This window comes from Cololabis saira, chromosome 21 (assembly GCF_033807715.1).
Source record: "Cololabis saira isolate AMF1-May2022 chromosome 21, fColSai1.1, whole genome shotgun sequence".
Taxonomy (NCBI): Eukaryota; Metazoa; Chordata; class Actinopteri; order Beloniformes; family Belonidae; genus Cololabis; species Cololabis saira.
In genome coordinates this window covers 9,835,538-9,850,165 of record NC_084607.1, presented here as the reverse complement: position 1 = coordinate 9,850,165, position 14,628 = coordinate 9,835,538, and the positions used below count along the sequence as shown (strand labels likewise).

Here is a 14,628-nt window from a genome sequence, read left to right as displayed (position 1 = left end):
GTAGCATCACTTTTATGCAGGATTACATGTAATAAACGACGGGTTTCGCATTTCTACGGCGCCAGTTGACGGTTGAAAAGCCTGGGTTCATCCACATGCTGAACCTACTTCAGGTATAATACTTTTCTGATATTATCATCTATTTTATAGTACATTTGATATCAAAGTTATGTTTGCATTTTTTATAATCAATCTTTGCATGTCATTAATTCCTTTCAATTCTGTAGCTTGTATTTTTTTCCCCCCACTCCCATCATAAAAAATAAATAAAATAACAATGGAGATGTTATTTTCAGGCCATCCTGCCCATCACTATGAAAAACACACACACTGTTAATACTTGTTCAATTATAAAAACATTACCTGTAATTATGTGTTAACAATGATTATGTGCACCATTACCATGAAAGTTCAATGTTAATTGCCACTGCGTGTATTACACTTTTACAGATGCTACAAAAGCAGCTGCAAATCCCCCCCCCCCCCCCCGCCCCCCCCCCATCTGTCACACCTCATCTCAGTCTCATTACAGTCATGTCCGTTACTGAATATTACAGAATACTATAGTCTTATAAAGCCTAAAACCTCCAAACAAGTCAAGGCTGCGTTTATTCAGGAATAATTGGGTCAGTCAATTTAAGTTTCAAATTATATTAAAAATTCAAGATCCTTTTTAGTGAAATCCCAACAACCTGTCAGCCTACTTTTCAAAATTACTCAGTAATTAACTTCATATTCTTAACTTCCTAATGAAAATGTAATGTGCTGCATAGATGAAGTACCCAGTTATTTAAAAAAAAAATAGTTCCTCACATGATGCCACTAGGACTAACCATTTGTAAAGTCTAAGCTGTGTCCAGTTCATAAATAAGTTAGTATAAATAAGTATTTACGAATTGTCACCAATGAAAAACTGATCATTTATTGTAAATTCTGTGATGAAAATGTTTGGAGCGTGTAATTATACATTTTTTTCCCCCAACACGTGATAAAAGTATATATATATATATATCACTCATGTTTGATGTTGTAACTGTTAATGCTTTCTATAAAGAGACAGGATAATTGGTTTTTCACAGCTGTTTTCATTTAATGTTTAGAGTAAATTAACTTACCTGTCGCAGCTGTGACGAATTTCACAATTTCATTAAAGTTTGTTTCTAGCCCGCTTAATTTTCTTTCTTTCTTTCTTTCTTTCTTTCTTTTATCGGTTAGTATTTTCTGCCAATGACGTCCTCTGGTTGTACTATCTAAAATAAGGATTTAAAAGTACATCTTTAAAAGTTGACTTCTGGCCTTCCACTTACTTTCAACTAAAGACGCAAAAACGAGCGACCGGAAGTGATGGACCGTCATCATTAATTACCAAAATAAAAGAGCTTTGCGAAAATGGGCATTAAAATAAAAATAAAGAGACCCTCAAGAAACAACTGAACTGTTTCAAAAGTAGATGACTAGAAATCAGATGCTGTATTTATTTTCCATCTGACAACTTAATTTTACTAAACAAAAGTTTAAAAATGTCAGACAGAGATAAATAAAATGAAAAGAATGAAAAAAAAATTGTAAAAGTGTTATTTAATTTTATTATCAAGAAAAGGTTTTTCAGTCGTCAGTACCTAATATTTTTTCTTAAAGTTACACCAAATTAAAGGTGGAAATTTAACACAAGAAATGTCGGTTTTTCATTAAATAAAAATAACTGAACTTTCCTCAAGCTTTTGTTTTGTAAAAAGGATACTGAGTCAAAATTGATCCATTTGCAGCAACACTAAAGCCCTAAGTAAAAGTAAAGTAAAATTGAAAGATAGTGCACTATCTCTCTATCAAGCACTCGCCCACACACATCTTCACGTGAATGAAATTTGCTGTGGTGTCAGACAGCTGCAGGGTTTGATGGTTTTTTAACAAGTTAATTAAGCAAATCACCCCTTATTCCACTGAGGTAATGAACATAATTTAACAGGGATTAAACAATCTCCAGGGCTAAAAATTAGGTTTTATGCTTCAGCAATCTTATCTTCCTTCATCCGTCCACGTAACTTTGATCCAGGATTAGTGAAAGTGCTGAGATTGTTAGATTTTCATTACACTGTTTTTAATTTGCATGGTATTAATACAAGACAAACATTGTCTGGGGTTTGGCACATGGGCAGCACATGATCAGTCACTCTCTGATGTGTTGGAGTTTCATAAAAAAAAAGAAAAAAAAACAAACAAGAAGTGTAGATATATGGAGATAATGTACACTCGTCAGCAGAGAAAGTTTTCTTCTTCAATGTTGAAGTCTTCCTTTGTTTGTAAAACAGTCAAAATTATACATTTCTCATTTTACGTTTGACGAGAGGCAAAAAAAGAAAACATGATCAGGTTGTAACCTGCAGTCTTTGATTCTATGGAACCAGGCCTGACTTTTGGAAAGGTTTTAATTGGTAGAGGATTGAATAAGGGAAAAAGGCAACCTTCCTTTTTTGTTTTTGATCCACAGTGAATTTCAAAAAGATATTCTGATCAAATTAAATTCAACTCCAATTAGGAGTTCCATCACTGGTCTTCTGAAGTGGGGGTTGGCATGCCTGCGTCTTCATGGGCTCCTGAGCCGCCCTAATGATGTCTACCAGGACCTAAACTGGCAGGGAGGGTGTCGAATGCCACCCCCTGCTGGTGTTTCTGCTGCTCATTTTTTCTCATGACATATTCTGTGGACAAGACTTTTGATCCAAGAGTCAGTTCTAACGTCTTTATTTTCTTGGTTGTGAAACAGATTTTATCTCTCCGGGTGATTTCAAGTTAAGGATTTTTAAGGAGGCAACTTTTCCTCAGGAAAGCGAACATTTGCAAAGCTTTAATCATCAGTGTTTCTCCCGACAGAAGCAGAGCTTTCAAAATTGAAAGCTTGCTTAATATTTGACCGAATATGGAAAAATGAAAAAAGCACAATAATTACTTCATTACACAACAGTCAGATGTAAGACTACAATGACCGAAAGTGAAGCCAAAACTATCAGATTTGTTCATTTGTTTCATCCTGCAGTTGACCAAAGTGAGTTAATTTGTCCACCTTAAACATTTGAAAGGGTTAGCACTCAAACACAAAATGCATCTCTGTAAATGGCTCTTAGGTTGATAATGGATAGTTAACATGCTTTTATTCCAATCACTCGCCCCATAACCTTTATTTCTGGCTTTACTGCAAAGTCATCCAGTAATGGAGATGCTGGTTCTGTTCATATTAGCCTAAAGTATCTGGATTGCTGTTTTTTTTACCAAACGTTAAAGATACAAGCTCAACTTTGCATTCGAGACATCATTTATACTCGGAGTGAACACTGCGCTCTCACGTGCCGACTTCATTTATGCAGAAAGATGGACAAACAACAGGCGTGGTGATGTCTCAGCAGTGACACGCTGTATAAAAACCGGCTGAAAGGAGAGCTGAGACATACCAGCTATTTTCTCTCTTCTTTTTTTAGAACGTCAAGTTATTTATTTACAACAAATGTAGTATTACAAAGTTCAGGTTTGAGCTGAATGTGTTGGTAAGGCGAGGGCAGCGCAGCGGTCTGGGTGTGGGGAGTTAAGTCTGCTCCACTGGACCATGACGGGTTCATCCGATTCCACCTGCTGAGACTAAGGAGTGGGTCAACACGTCTGGATCTACAAACCCATGCTGGACACCGAGACGACACCTCTCTGTGTTACGGACTTGAAAAACTATAACACGTTTGGTAAGTGAGCAGATCTGCCCCACTTTATAAGCCATGTTGCTTTTTTTAATAAATGAATACTTACATAATATCTCCAAGGTACACATCAATCACGGCGATGCAGAAAACTGACATGCATTTATGGATACTGAACAAATATGACACTTCACGGGGGAAAAAACTCAGTACATATTCAGAGGTGGTTTTGAAGATGTGACGACAGGAGACCCGGCTTTAAAAGATGGTGACACTTTGTATAGAAGGTTTGATGTAAAGTTGGCATCAAAGGCTGTAGGTGTCCTCAGACATCTCCCCCAGCAGTTCATCCAGGTCATCATCTGCACAGAACAGACACGGGAGGACATGAGACAGTGTCTAAATTATGGATTTACCCTTTCAGATAAGCGACAGATAATTACACAAAGTAGGACAGCTGTAGACGTCCTCCTGGGCTTTGAGACAGTGTCATCAGGATTTATATGCGTTAGTAAGAACCAGCTAAAATACTGAGAGGAACCATGAAACTCCCCGGTCTGGTAGAGGACGTGAGCTCGAGGAGGGTGCAGTCGATAACCAAGGTGCTGCTTTAGTACTTTTAACTAAAATAGCTGCAGTGTAGTTGATGAAACAGAAAGAGAGTAAAGGGTGAGAGGGAAATGCAATAATTAACCCGATGCTTGGATAGAAAGCTGTGGATACCACAGCAGGACGTGCAGCGCGCTCCATCCAGTGAGCTACAGAGAAAAGCAAGCGGGGAAATTCAAAGTTTGTCTTGAAGCTGGTGCCAAATCAAAGACCATGTTGTTGACTACATCAAAAGCGCTTCCTACAGTAAATATACTGCATAGAGCTCTTTTATCCTCTGCATATTCCCCACACATCAGTGGCTTCCTGGAGAATTGGAGGCAGATCACTGAAAGCAATACAGATTAGACTCTACAGTCATTTTACAGCATCAAGACAGAAATATCTGGAGCTCAAACCAACCATCATGCAGTTCCCATGTAGAGGCATCCAAGATCTGACCATTTAAAAAATAAAATTTGTCTTAGTTGATGCTTTTTTTGTTGAATTGCACGTCTCTTCACAAAAGTGGCACCGACCTGCATCCCAAGCGGCGTCCTGTGGTGACGGATTCCTGCCGGTCTCTTGGAAGCCTCTGCTGGTGTCGGTCGATTTCTCATTCTCTGTGTGTGTTTGTGCCGCCGGGTATCCATCTCTCTCCATGCGTCTTTCCACCTCTCTCCCGTCATCGTCCTCTTCGTCAAACAGCAGCTGCATTTGAGACACCGGCTCCTGCGGGCCAGCGGGAGCCGGAGCGGCTGACAGCGACATGGGATCCTGGATTGAGGCAAAAACATTTGAAAAAGGCAAAGATGACATAGAGAACAGAGAAATCCCTAGATTTCCTGAATATTTGATTTTTTTACTACTATGCTATTCTTCTCCTCAGCTGATGCTCACCAGAACCAACGCTGGGAGTTGAGAAGAGGCCAGGCGGACCCCGTCAGGGGCATAGATCCCCAGCAGGTTGTTGGGTGTGACATTCAGGTAGTGGTTACGATGCGAGGGGGAAAACACACCCACCTGTTAACACAGGCAAGTTAGAAACCCTGCATCACTACATTCAACTCATTTAAGCCTGCGGGCGGTGACTCTTACTTGTTTGAGCAGCAGCACAGCTCCAACCTTCAGCTCGTCTGCTCTGTCGTCTAGGAGACGCCGGTGCACCGTTCCCTGAATCTCCCCTTCAGCACAAAACAACCAAAACAAAATTAGAGTCTAATATGTCAAACATTAAAGGAGACCTATTATGGCATTTAATGTATATTTTAAACAGGCCTTGAATGTCTTAAAAACAATCTAAAGCTTGTTTTTTCTACTTAGATCATAAATCCAGCCTGTGGGCCCTGTCACTAGTTTTACCGCTTCTAACCTCTTTTTCTGCGCCTCATTTTTAGGGAAGGGGGGGGTATGATAATGAGGCTCTGTGCTGATTGGCTCCCTGAATGACGTGTAGCAGGGGAGGAGAATAAACCTCGCTCCGCCAGACCAGCCCAAGCCTGTAAATAAATCAACACTGAATTTTCACAAATGGCAACTTTATTGATAAAAAAAATAAAATATGAGTTGTATATAAATAACATTTATGCACTATTTAAGCCGGATCTACCCGGCGGATGCTGAACGCTGGCCCCGGAGCCACGGCGGGCGCCCAGCATGCGCCCGCATCGCGTCGCATCGCGCATCACCGCGGCTTTAACCGGGAAATCTGACCGGTTCCGACCGTCCGGGACCGCAGGAACCCGCCTGGACTGGTAGCAGGGACTCCCGGGGACCGACCAGCGGAATTTCAGCCGGATCTGCCCGGCGGATGCTGCGCGACGGGCGCTGCAACCTCACGGCAGGCGCACAGATCGGCTCCGGAGCGCATCCTCTGCGCATCGCCCGTTACCGGTGATCAAACCGACAGATTTGGCTGAAAATCTCGGAGGGTGAAGCTGGTCCGACCTGGGACGGACCTCCGAGGACCCAGCTCCCAAACCACCCGGGAACCTGGATGATTTAACCCGGATCCGCGGCGCCGTCCGACTGGCTGAAGGAAGCCCCGCTCCAGCCGGCGTAGCTGGCTGGTTGTGGGCGTGGTTTCAGCAGCGGAGGCTGAACCTATGGAAATGAGCGCCTATGGTGACGTCACCATAGGCGCAGATTCAGAATGGCTCAAAAAAAGGTCACGTGACACTGGAAGACTCAGTCAGGGGGGGGAGCAGACCCTGCAGAATTCCATGGTATTTTATCTCCCCTGTGCTGGCAGGGTGAGGGGAGACCACTTTATATATGTTAAAACAAGAAAAAACGTGTTTTTCATAATAGGTCCCCTTTAAGTAGTTACTAGATGTCATGTAGATGCACCTCAGTTAGAAAGAACTAGCAGAAGGATGAAATCAGTTTACTCACTATTACAGCATATATATATATATATATATATATATATATATATATATATATATATATAAATAATCAGTGGGTTTAAAAAAACAACACTGCACTCAACTGCATTTTATCCCACAACAAAATATAATTTGAGATGCATTAAACATTTTCATCCTCCTCGCTTTTCCACCTCCCTCTTAAATGTTTTTGTGTAGTCAAAACACACTAAGTGTATCCTTCCGGCCAAATGAACAAAAGTGAACTTCTTTCTGAAAAAAACATCTTTTTTTTCCTCCAAATTATTTTAAATCCTCCATCGTTTATGGTGCAGTCTCAGTGTTAGCTCTCTGTGGCTTTTATTTCATCTTTTGTAGTTTTGCAGACGAGTAAGCAAGCACCCCGAGCCGAGAGCAAAATCACTCAACAAAACCAAAACCGTACCACGCATAAAGTCCATCATTCAGAGCCTCAAAAAGCTTCCTGTGTGGAAATACTGATTCCACATTTAACAACAACACTACTTGCATATTTTGCTTTATTCCAAGACTCATTATAATAAAGTTATGGTGATTATTATAGTTTACTAAACTTTAATAAACTCAAGCGGTTGCAGCATTTTCTAGACAATTCCAGTCAGAGTGTATTAATTAATTAGATCCACCAAGAGTGTGTCAAATGTTTCAAAAAGTTAAAGATTTTAAAAGACTAATAATATATTTAACAGTTCAAGAACCGGGTTTGTGATATCTCAAGATGAAACTGCTTATGTGAATCACGTTTGATTAAAGAGCAACATGCATCACTGCTGCAAATAAAAACATCAGAAAGTAGTTAAGAGTATCTGAAAGCTAAAAGCAACCTTGTTTTCCCCTTTCAAGTGTTGATCAACATTTACCAGCTTGAACTCGCGTATGTTTCACACGTCTCATATAAGCTCTGTTGCCATGTCTCAAAAGTAATCAAAAGGAAGCTCCGCCATGCTCGTGACAATGCAGAAAAAAACCCACACCGATGATGGTGTCATTAAAAAGCAGCCTAAACAACAACAACAACAGACAAAAGGGCAGCGGAGACGTGCGTCCTGTAGGAATCAGGACTTTGTCTTTACAGCTCTGTTTGCAGCAGATGGCTTAAAGGGGGAACCAACCTCTTGGTTCGACTGCTACCCACACCTGAGGGTCAGTAAACCTTCAGGTGGAATGATAGTAAAGATCGGGGGTCTGGATAATTCTGATCTGATCTGGGTCTCTGATGTCACCGCTGTCCTTTCTTAGTATGTTTCCTCCAAGGTATTCATTTCAGAGCCAAAAAAAAAAAGACATTTTTGTCACGGGAAACCTTAGAGTAATTAAATAATTAATCTAAAACATATAATTAACAATTCTAACGAATAATTAATAGCTGCTGGTACAATTAACAGCAACTCTAACAATTGTAACCAACAGTTAATTAATTTCCCTTCAGTAATAATCTCATAAATGGGCATTTTCTTCTTCATTTTAGCTGAGAAGCCCCATTTTACTTTTAAAACTGAATGAACCTCCAACATCTAAAAACAATGTTGCCTTAATCACCACTTTGAAATCCAATCCAATCCAATCCAATTCCAATCCAATTTTATTTGCTAAGCACGTTTAAAAACAACCACAGCTGACCAAAGTGCTGTACAGAATAAATAACAAGACAAAACAGCTCAAGACATAAAATGTAAAATAAAATAAGTTAAAAGACATAAAATAAAAGGTAACAGTCATACCATCAATCAATAAAATAGGATAAAATAAAATAAAGAATAAAAGGATAAAATAAAGCCAAGGAGAAAAGGTGGGTTTTGACAAGGGATTTAAAAACGGACAGAGAGGAGGCCTGTCTGATTTGCTGAGGCGGGTTGTTCCATAGCTTTGGAGCTGCAACAGCAAAGGCGCGGTCCCCTCTGAACTTCCTTTTAGTTTTAGGCTGTCTCAGGAAAAGTAAAAGAGGAGCAAATGCTGAACACGTGTTTGGAGAAAAGTTGCAGCTCTTCCTGCAGGTAGGAGGCCCATTACCGACAGATCAGTCACGGCCAAAACTGACGCCGTCCACAGTTGAATCACAAGCGGGCACTTTGGTCCAGGACTGGGAACATCCACTCCTGCTGCCAATCAGTGCATAATATGTGGCTAAAATTATGACGCCATGGCAACCGGCTCTGCTAGGAGATTGATCAGTGGAGCATGTGAGCGTGGTTGAACTCTGCTTTAGTGTACGTGTGGAGCAGGCGAGGCCTCGGTGAGCAGCTCGCTGCTCTCCACCTGCTCAACACCAGCTGCTCGTTTGGGTCAGAAATTCTCTGCGTGCGTGCGTGCATGTGTGTGTGTGTGTGTGTGTGTGTGTGTGCGTGTGTGTGTCCACTACCTGTGGGGTCCTTGAACACAGCCTTGGCATCTGCATGAGTGTGGACCAGGCTCTTCAGAAGTACAGCCATGTTGGGCACTTTGTTTCTCGTAAGTTGTTTCAGTGCAGCCTGGTTGGAGGAGAGAAGACCAAAACACGTACAGCAACTCCGTCTTTATTTAAGAATAATGTAAATAAAAGCACACCGACCCCCTTCAGCTCGATTCATCTTTAAACCGCTGATGTTTTGCATTCAATTATACTTTTGGGTCTTTACTTGGGATAACGTTATGCAGCGGCTTTGCAGAACAAAAAAACAAAAGAAAAAAAGAGTGAACAATATCATCAATTACAACAATAGATATGGTGCATTGAAATTATTTGAGGATTGAATTGCATTCAGCCTCTATTTAGGTCTTAAACGATATCAAACTCTTACAGGTTTGAAACTAATGTGATAATTAGATTGTGGGCTGCAACATCAATGAGAAATGATGTTGTTTTTTGTTATAGTTTATAGAAATAAATGGTTTGTTTGAAGAGGGTGCTGTTAATGAGAGCTGGGGTGTACGCTGAGCTCTGGCAGCATTAAAGAGCGCTGATCTCCACTTCAGCCTCATCAGGTTTGTCTCTTATTCACTTTTCCAGCTGCAGAAATTTTAATCCAAACACCAGCCGTAAACTTGCACTGCCGCAGCAGGACCAGTCGGGGTGCAAAAAAAATATGACCTTAAGTGTGATCACACACACTTGTTACAGCAGAACCAGCTAATGCAGCAAGTTGCCAGAAGCTTCTTGATGTTTTGATTCAGTATTTCTAGAAGCGGGTCTCTTCATGGCAGTTTTACCCGTACAGTTATAGTTTTAACCAAAAAATTGATAAAAAATAAAAAAAGTTTATTTATTCAGACTTGTCATTTCCCTCCGCTTTGTTGCCAAGGAAACACAACTCCTTATTCAGCAAGGTCTTCTAGCAGCTGAATATTAAATCAACAAAGCCTTAAATATCCCTCTTGTAGCTGATGGTTTGGCAGCACAAACGCAGAGCCAGGAGGGCGCAGGGATGTAAATGAAGAGAATGGAGCAGGATTTACAGCTGGGATCATCCTCCCTTTCCACTGCATTAGATGTAACGTGCACGGCCGTGTAATCATTTGTTTATTATGGCAAACAAGGATTTTTGAGAAGCAGATATTGATGTGACCTGCTTAGCCTAGAAGAGCATCTTGCCAGTGGCAGAGCTGGTGATGACACGGCACAGATCAACATGTGTAAGCACATTTAAAAAAATAAATAAATACATCACACAGGCTGCCTCCAGTAGTTGTAGACAGAGAGTGAGAGAGAGAGGGAGAGAGAGAGGGAGAGAGAGAGGGAGAGAGAGTGCACAACAACATTAGCATGACTGATGAATGATCGCACCATCTATCATTGCAAAACACCTCCAGTGCAGTGCCCTCATTTGTCCTGATTATGCCAACGGACCACCGGCAGCCACACAGGCTGCTGTGATGGAGGATGAATCATGTTTAAAAAAGCATTTGACCTAAATATCACCGCACGTACAACAGCCGTCACTGCGGCTGCACAGCGAGGAGGGCTTCCTCTAGACTTAGTAACGGACGTCTCATTACGAGCACGGCAGCCTACCTTGCGCAGCACCATGACCACGCTGTAGGTGTGCAGGAAACAGGACGGGTTCCTCTCGTCCAGCCCCATCTCTGCCTTCATGGCTGCCCAGCCGCCAGCGCCGAACTCGTCTTCCTCAGGCTGTGAGCAGGAACCCTGGAGGAGAAAAACCCAGCTGTTTCAACTGTTGTCCGGCAGAAGTATGTTGCATCATGTTTTGTTTTGGGTTGGAGAATACAGACAAATCTGAAATATTTCCTTGAGGAGGCGGTGGAAGGTTGACAAAAAGCTCTGAGTCAAACCTGAATTTAGCATCAGGTGGTCGCTCCAGTTCAAAACTTCACTGAGAAGAATCATAAATACTTGACTGCTTGACTTTTATTTCCTTCACCAATGAACACTTTACAAGATTTATTTGACTAATGTACAAGCCCCCTGATGTAAACCCTTGATTTACAGTTCTAATCTGCTAATTAATATTCGGTAAATCCATTTTATCTTTTACATTTTTCGTCTGAAGAGCGTTCCCTTTGCCGTCTCCATCTGAGCCAGTTCATGAAAGCCACTAACACAACAAGTTAACGCCCTAAAAAGTAATGTCTGAGTGGTTTTATAACTTGTCCCAACAGGGCCGAAACATTTGTCCACGCATTAGTGATGGGAGTACGAGAGTGACCAAGAACACTGCAATACAACACAGAAAATGCATTATCCAGCGTCCGGGTTGTTAAACCCCTACGCTCTACATCCTGTCAAGCTAAGACTAAAATGGCACAGCCTGTGGGAATCACACAGCACTGACACTTATAACAATGTTGGAATAACTGTCTTTTTAGCTGCTAATTACTATTCACCTGTTCTGCATCAGGGCTGCTTGAGTCAGGCAAGAAAAGTGCTCATTATCACAGTTAGTCTTGCATGTTGCATTCGTCATATTTCACTTTGGAGCCAGAGTTTTGACACAGAAGTGTCTTTTCCAACTGCTTGGTTTCAGTTAAATATGCAAGAGCCTGGCAGCGAGTGATTTTAGGAACAGGGCATCACAGATTTATGACACACGGCCAAACAAGAGCATTACTGTAAAACAGAATTCAACAGCTTTTGTGGCTGTTGGAAACAAAACCCCATAATTTACATAAAATGTGATTAATAAACAGCTAATTACGCTCAACAAAAAGAAAGCCATGAGACAGTGGTGCGTATACAGCTAATTTATCTTTTCTCTTGATAAAACAATTTGATGTGCAGGCTTTTGTGTCAGTCGTACGGAAAATCAATTTGCATGGTTGCATCTATTTGTCAAACAGGAAAAACGTGGAAATGTTCTCATATGTTCTGTCTCTGCATTTTGTTTACCTGGCTTGGCAGTCGAGCCACAACCCCATGAGCAGGAGTCTGAGGAACAGAAACCACGATCTGGTCCAGGTTTTGAGTCTGAGGCTGAGAAATGAGACAAGTGAAATCAGAAAAGTGGCACCACTGTGGGAAAGTAAACACGTTTATCTTTCACACTCAGGAACTGAAAAAAAGTAGCTCAATTTATAAATTTAAAAAAAATTATAAATCTAAAATAATGGATAAATATATAACACAAATATAAATTCTCTTCATATTAAACTGTCTAAATTATGCAACTTTCCTCCTGTAGCTATCCTCAAATCGTGAGTGACCACATTTATTTTCTTCTCTTCTTTGTTTATTTTCTTGTTTTGTTCGTTCGTTTCGTTTTCTTCTTATTAGTATCTTTTGTTTCTGAAGTCTGCCTTTGTTGAAAAGGATAGGCAAAATAAGCCATGAGGCTTCAGCCTATACCTTTTTGGTCAAAAAAAAAAAAAAAAAAAAAGGAAATGTGTACATATATATAATATATATATATATATATTTATACCTGTGTGTATACTGTACATATACAGTGTGTATATGCAAACATCTTAAAATGTAAATGACCAAAACAAAATAAACTAAATAAAACTAAACTAAACTCAGTTCTTTAGTTCCACTTAGCAGAGCTGCAGCAGGAAATCTAACAGAGTGACAACATGCAATCTGATGGCTTTTTCTCTCAACATAGTCACTGGTGTATGAGCCTGACCTGCTGAGGCAGAAGTCCTGCAGGCCCGGGGAAGCGCCGCGTTCTGGGATGCTGAGCTTCAGAGCGAGGCCTCTTTTTGGGAAGCTTATTTGAGGCCGAGACCAGCTGGACCAGGCGATTGGTGAGAAACGGTGCGTGTAGGGGATGAGGGCTCAGCGCGGAGGAGCCAACAGAGGAAGAACCTGGAGAGACTGTCTCAAAAAGGCACCGAGACTGAGGGGAGGCATGTGGAGTGACCCGTGGTCTCTGCTGCTGTTGGGGGGTTCTGAGTGTCCTTGAAAGGCTGCTGTGAGCTGGAGATGTTGCAGTGAGGCCGGGAAAAACAGAGGGACTCCTCGGAGGAGCTGACGGGGAAGACATGCACGGATTTGGAGACTGCCAACGTCCAACGGAGAGGTTTCGAGGAGCTGCGACATAACTAGACGAGCCAGAAGTCTTGCATGCAGTGCTGAAACCTCTCAGCATGCGATTAGGCGTCGTTTGACCCCCTCCACTTGTTGAGCACTGCTGTGTTTTGGCTGAAGACAAAGGCTCAACTGTTGCTGCAGATTTAGGCGGTTGCCCCATCCGGCTGTCACACTCATCCAAGTCTGCCAGGTCAACATCCCATTCATCAAACTCATCCTCAGCCGCACCAGGCTTCAGAAGGTCCTTAGTGTTGGCACGGCTCTGCCCTGCTGCCAGATTTGTTCCAGGGTGAATCAGAGCCGGCGGAGGAGTGGAGCGAGTCTGAGCGGCGTGTGAGAGCTGCCTCAAACCCGCGGAAACAGTTTGTGCAGCATCAGTGTGTGTGCTTCTCAACGATGCCAGGCCATTATGCTGGGAAGACGAGCTCCCTCCAGTCTGCTGATGGCAAACTTTCTCCGGCTCTCTGTGAGCAGCAGAGGATGCCCGCAGAGAGCCGGATGACACAGCAGCTGTTGCAGAAGCTGAGCAGGCAGTCCAGTCTGTGCCAAGCAAGTCCTGAGAAACACAAACACGCAGCAGAGACAGGAGGATGATTATGCACCATGATGAGTCTGCAGGGACAGTTAAGCAACATTTGCATCAGGTGTGATGCTGCAGGGACAAACCTCATCATCAAAGTCCTCGCCAAGGCTGAAAAGCCCATTCAGTTTGCAGGTCTGTAACAAAAAAATAAAAAGCCCACCAATGAAATTCAACCACAGGATATGCATCAATAAATGTCTTAATGCCAATTTGCAAATAATAACCTGAAATGTGAAACTTCTGTATCATTTGCTACCCCAGTTAGCTTACCATTGCCGTACTTATTCAGTTTAGAGTAACCCAGCAAGCTCACACTGACAGCCATTCAATGGCAACATATATTGTCAAGCTGCGATGTTGTGGGAAATTGACTTTAACCTGCCAGTTCAGTAACTTTTACTTCGCTGTGTTTGTTTGTTAGCCCGCCGCCACGTTCAAGCGTAACGTGATGACGTCACGCATATTTCCAAAGAGGCAGGTCAAGATGATTCCCTCCCCAGCTCGCGTTTATTCCAACTGCGAAAGTGTTAACTTGTTTAATTTCAAAAGAAAGGCTTGCTTTAACCCTTACACAATATTAATGATTATGGACAAACTTAAAAAGAAAAGCTGGTGAAACACAAAGACAAATATAGCATCAAACCTATTTGACAAACTATTTTAGTCAAATAGTTCATGAAAGTAGACAACAATTCCAAAACAGATCCTGCTCAGAAAGACTTTCCGATAAGATCAAGAGATAAACATCCCGAATTGAAAAAAAAAATATTTATTCACTGTTATCTGCGCCTGGCAATACATTTTCTAACTATGTTTTTTAAAACTCTCTATCTTGACACTTCTTTGCCCTTTGTTTGGCTTTTAAGGCCATAACCATCACGTCAATGCTGCCATCTAGTGGGC

At 41.7% G+C, this 14,628-nt stretch overlaps 1 protein-coding gene across 1 annotated transcript; it reads right to left on the bottom strand.

The window, feature by feature from the left end:
• Window positions 1-2,469: 2,469 nt before the first annotated feature.
• hrob (homologous recombination factor with OB-fold) lies at window positions 2,470-14,125 on the bottom strand. The gene is made up of 10 exons (XM_061712536.1): window positions 13,996-14,125; window positions 13,809-13,859; window positions 12,736-13,698; window positions 12,000-12,083; window positions 10,665-10,799; window positions 9,036-9,144; window positions 5,370-5,455; window positions 5,172-5,294; window positions 4,811-5,048; window positions 2,470-4,045 (listed from the first exon to the last, which is right to left on the bottom strand). Exons 1-10 carry the CDS (start codon window positions 13,996-13,998, stop codon window positions 3,990-3,992), a joined length of 1,848 nt encoding a protein of 615 aa, XP_061568520.1. The 5' UTR covers window positions 13,999-14,125; the 3' UTR covers window positions 2,470-3,989.
• Window positions 14,126-14,628: the final 503 nt, after the last annotated feature.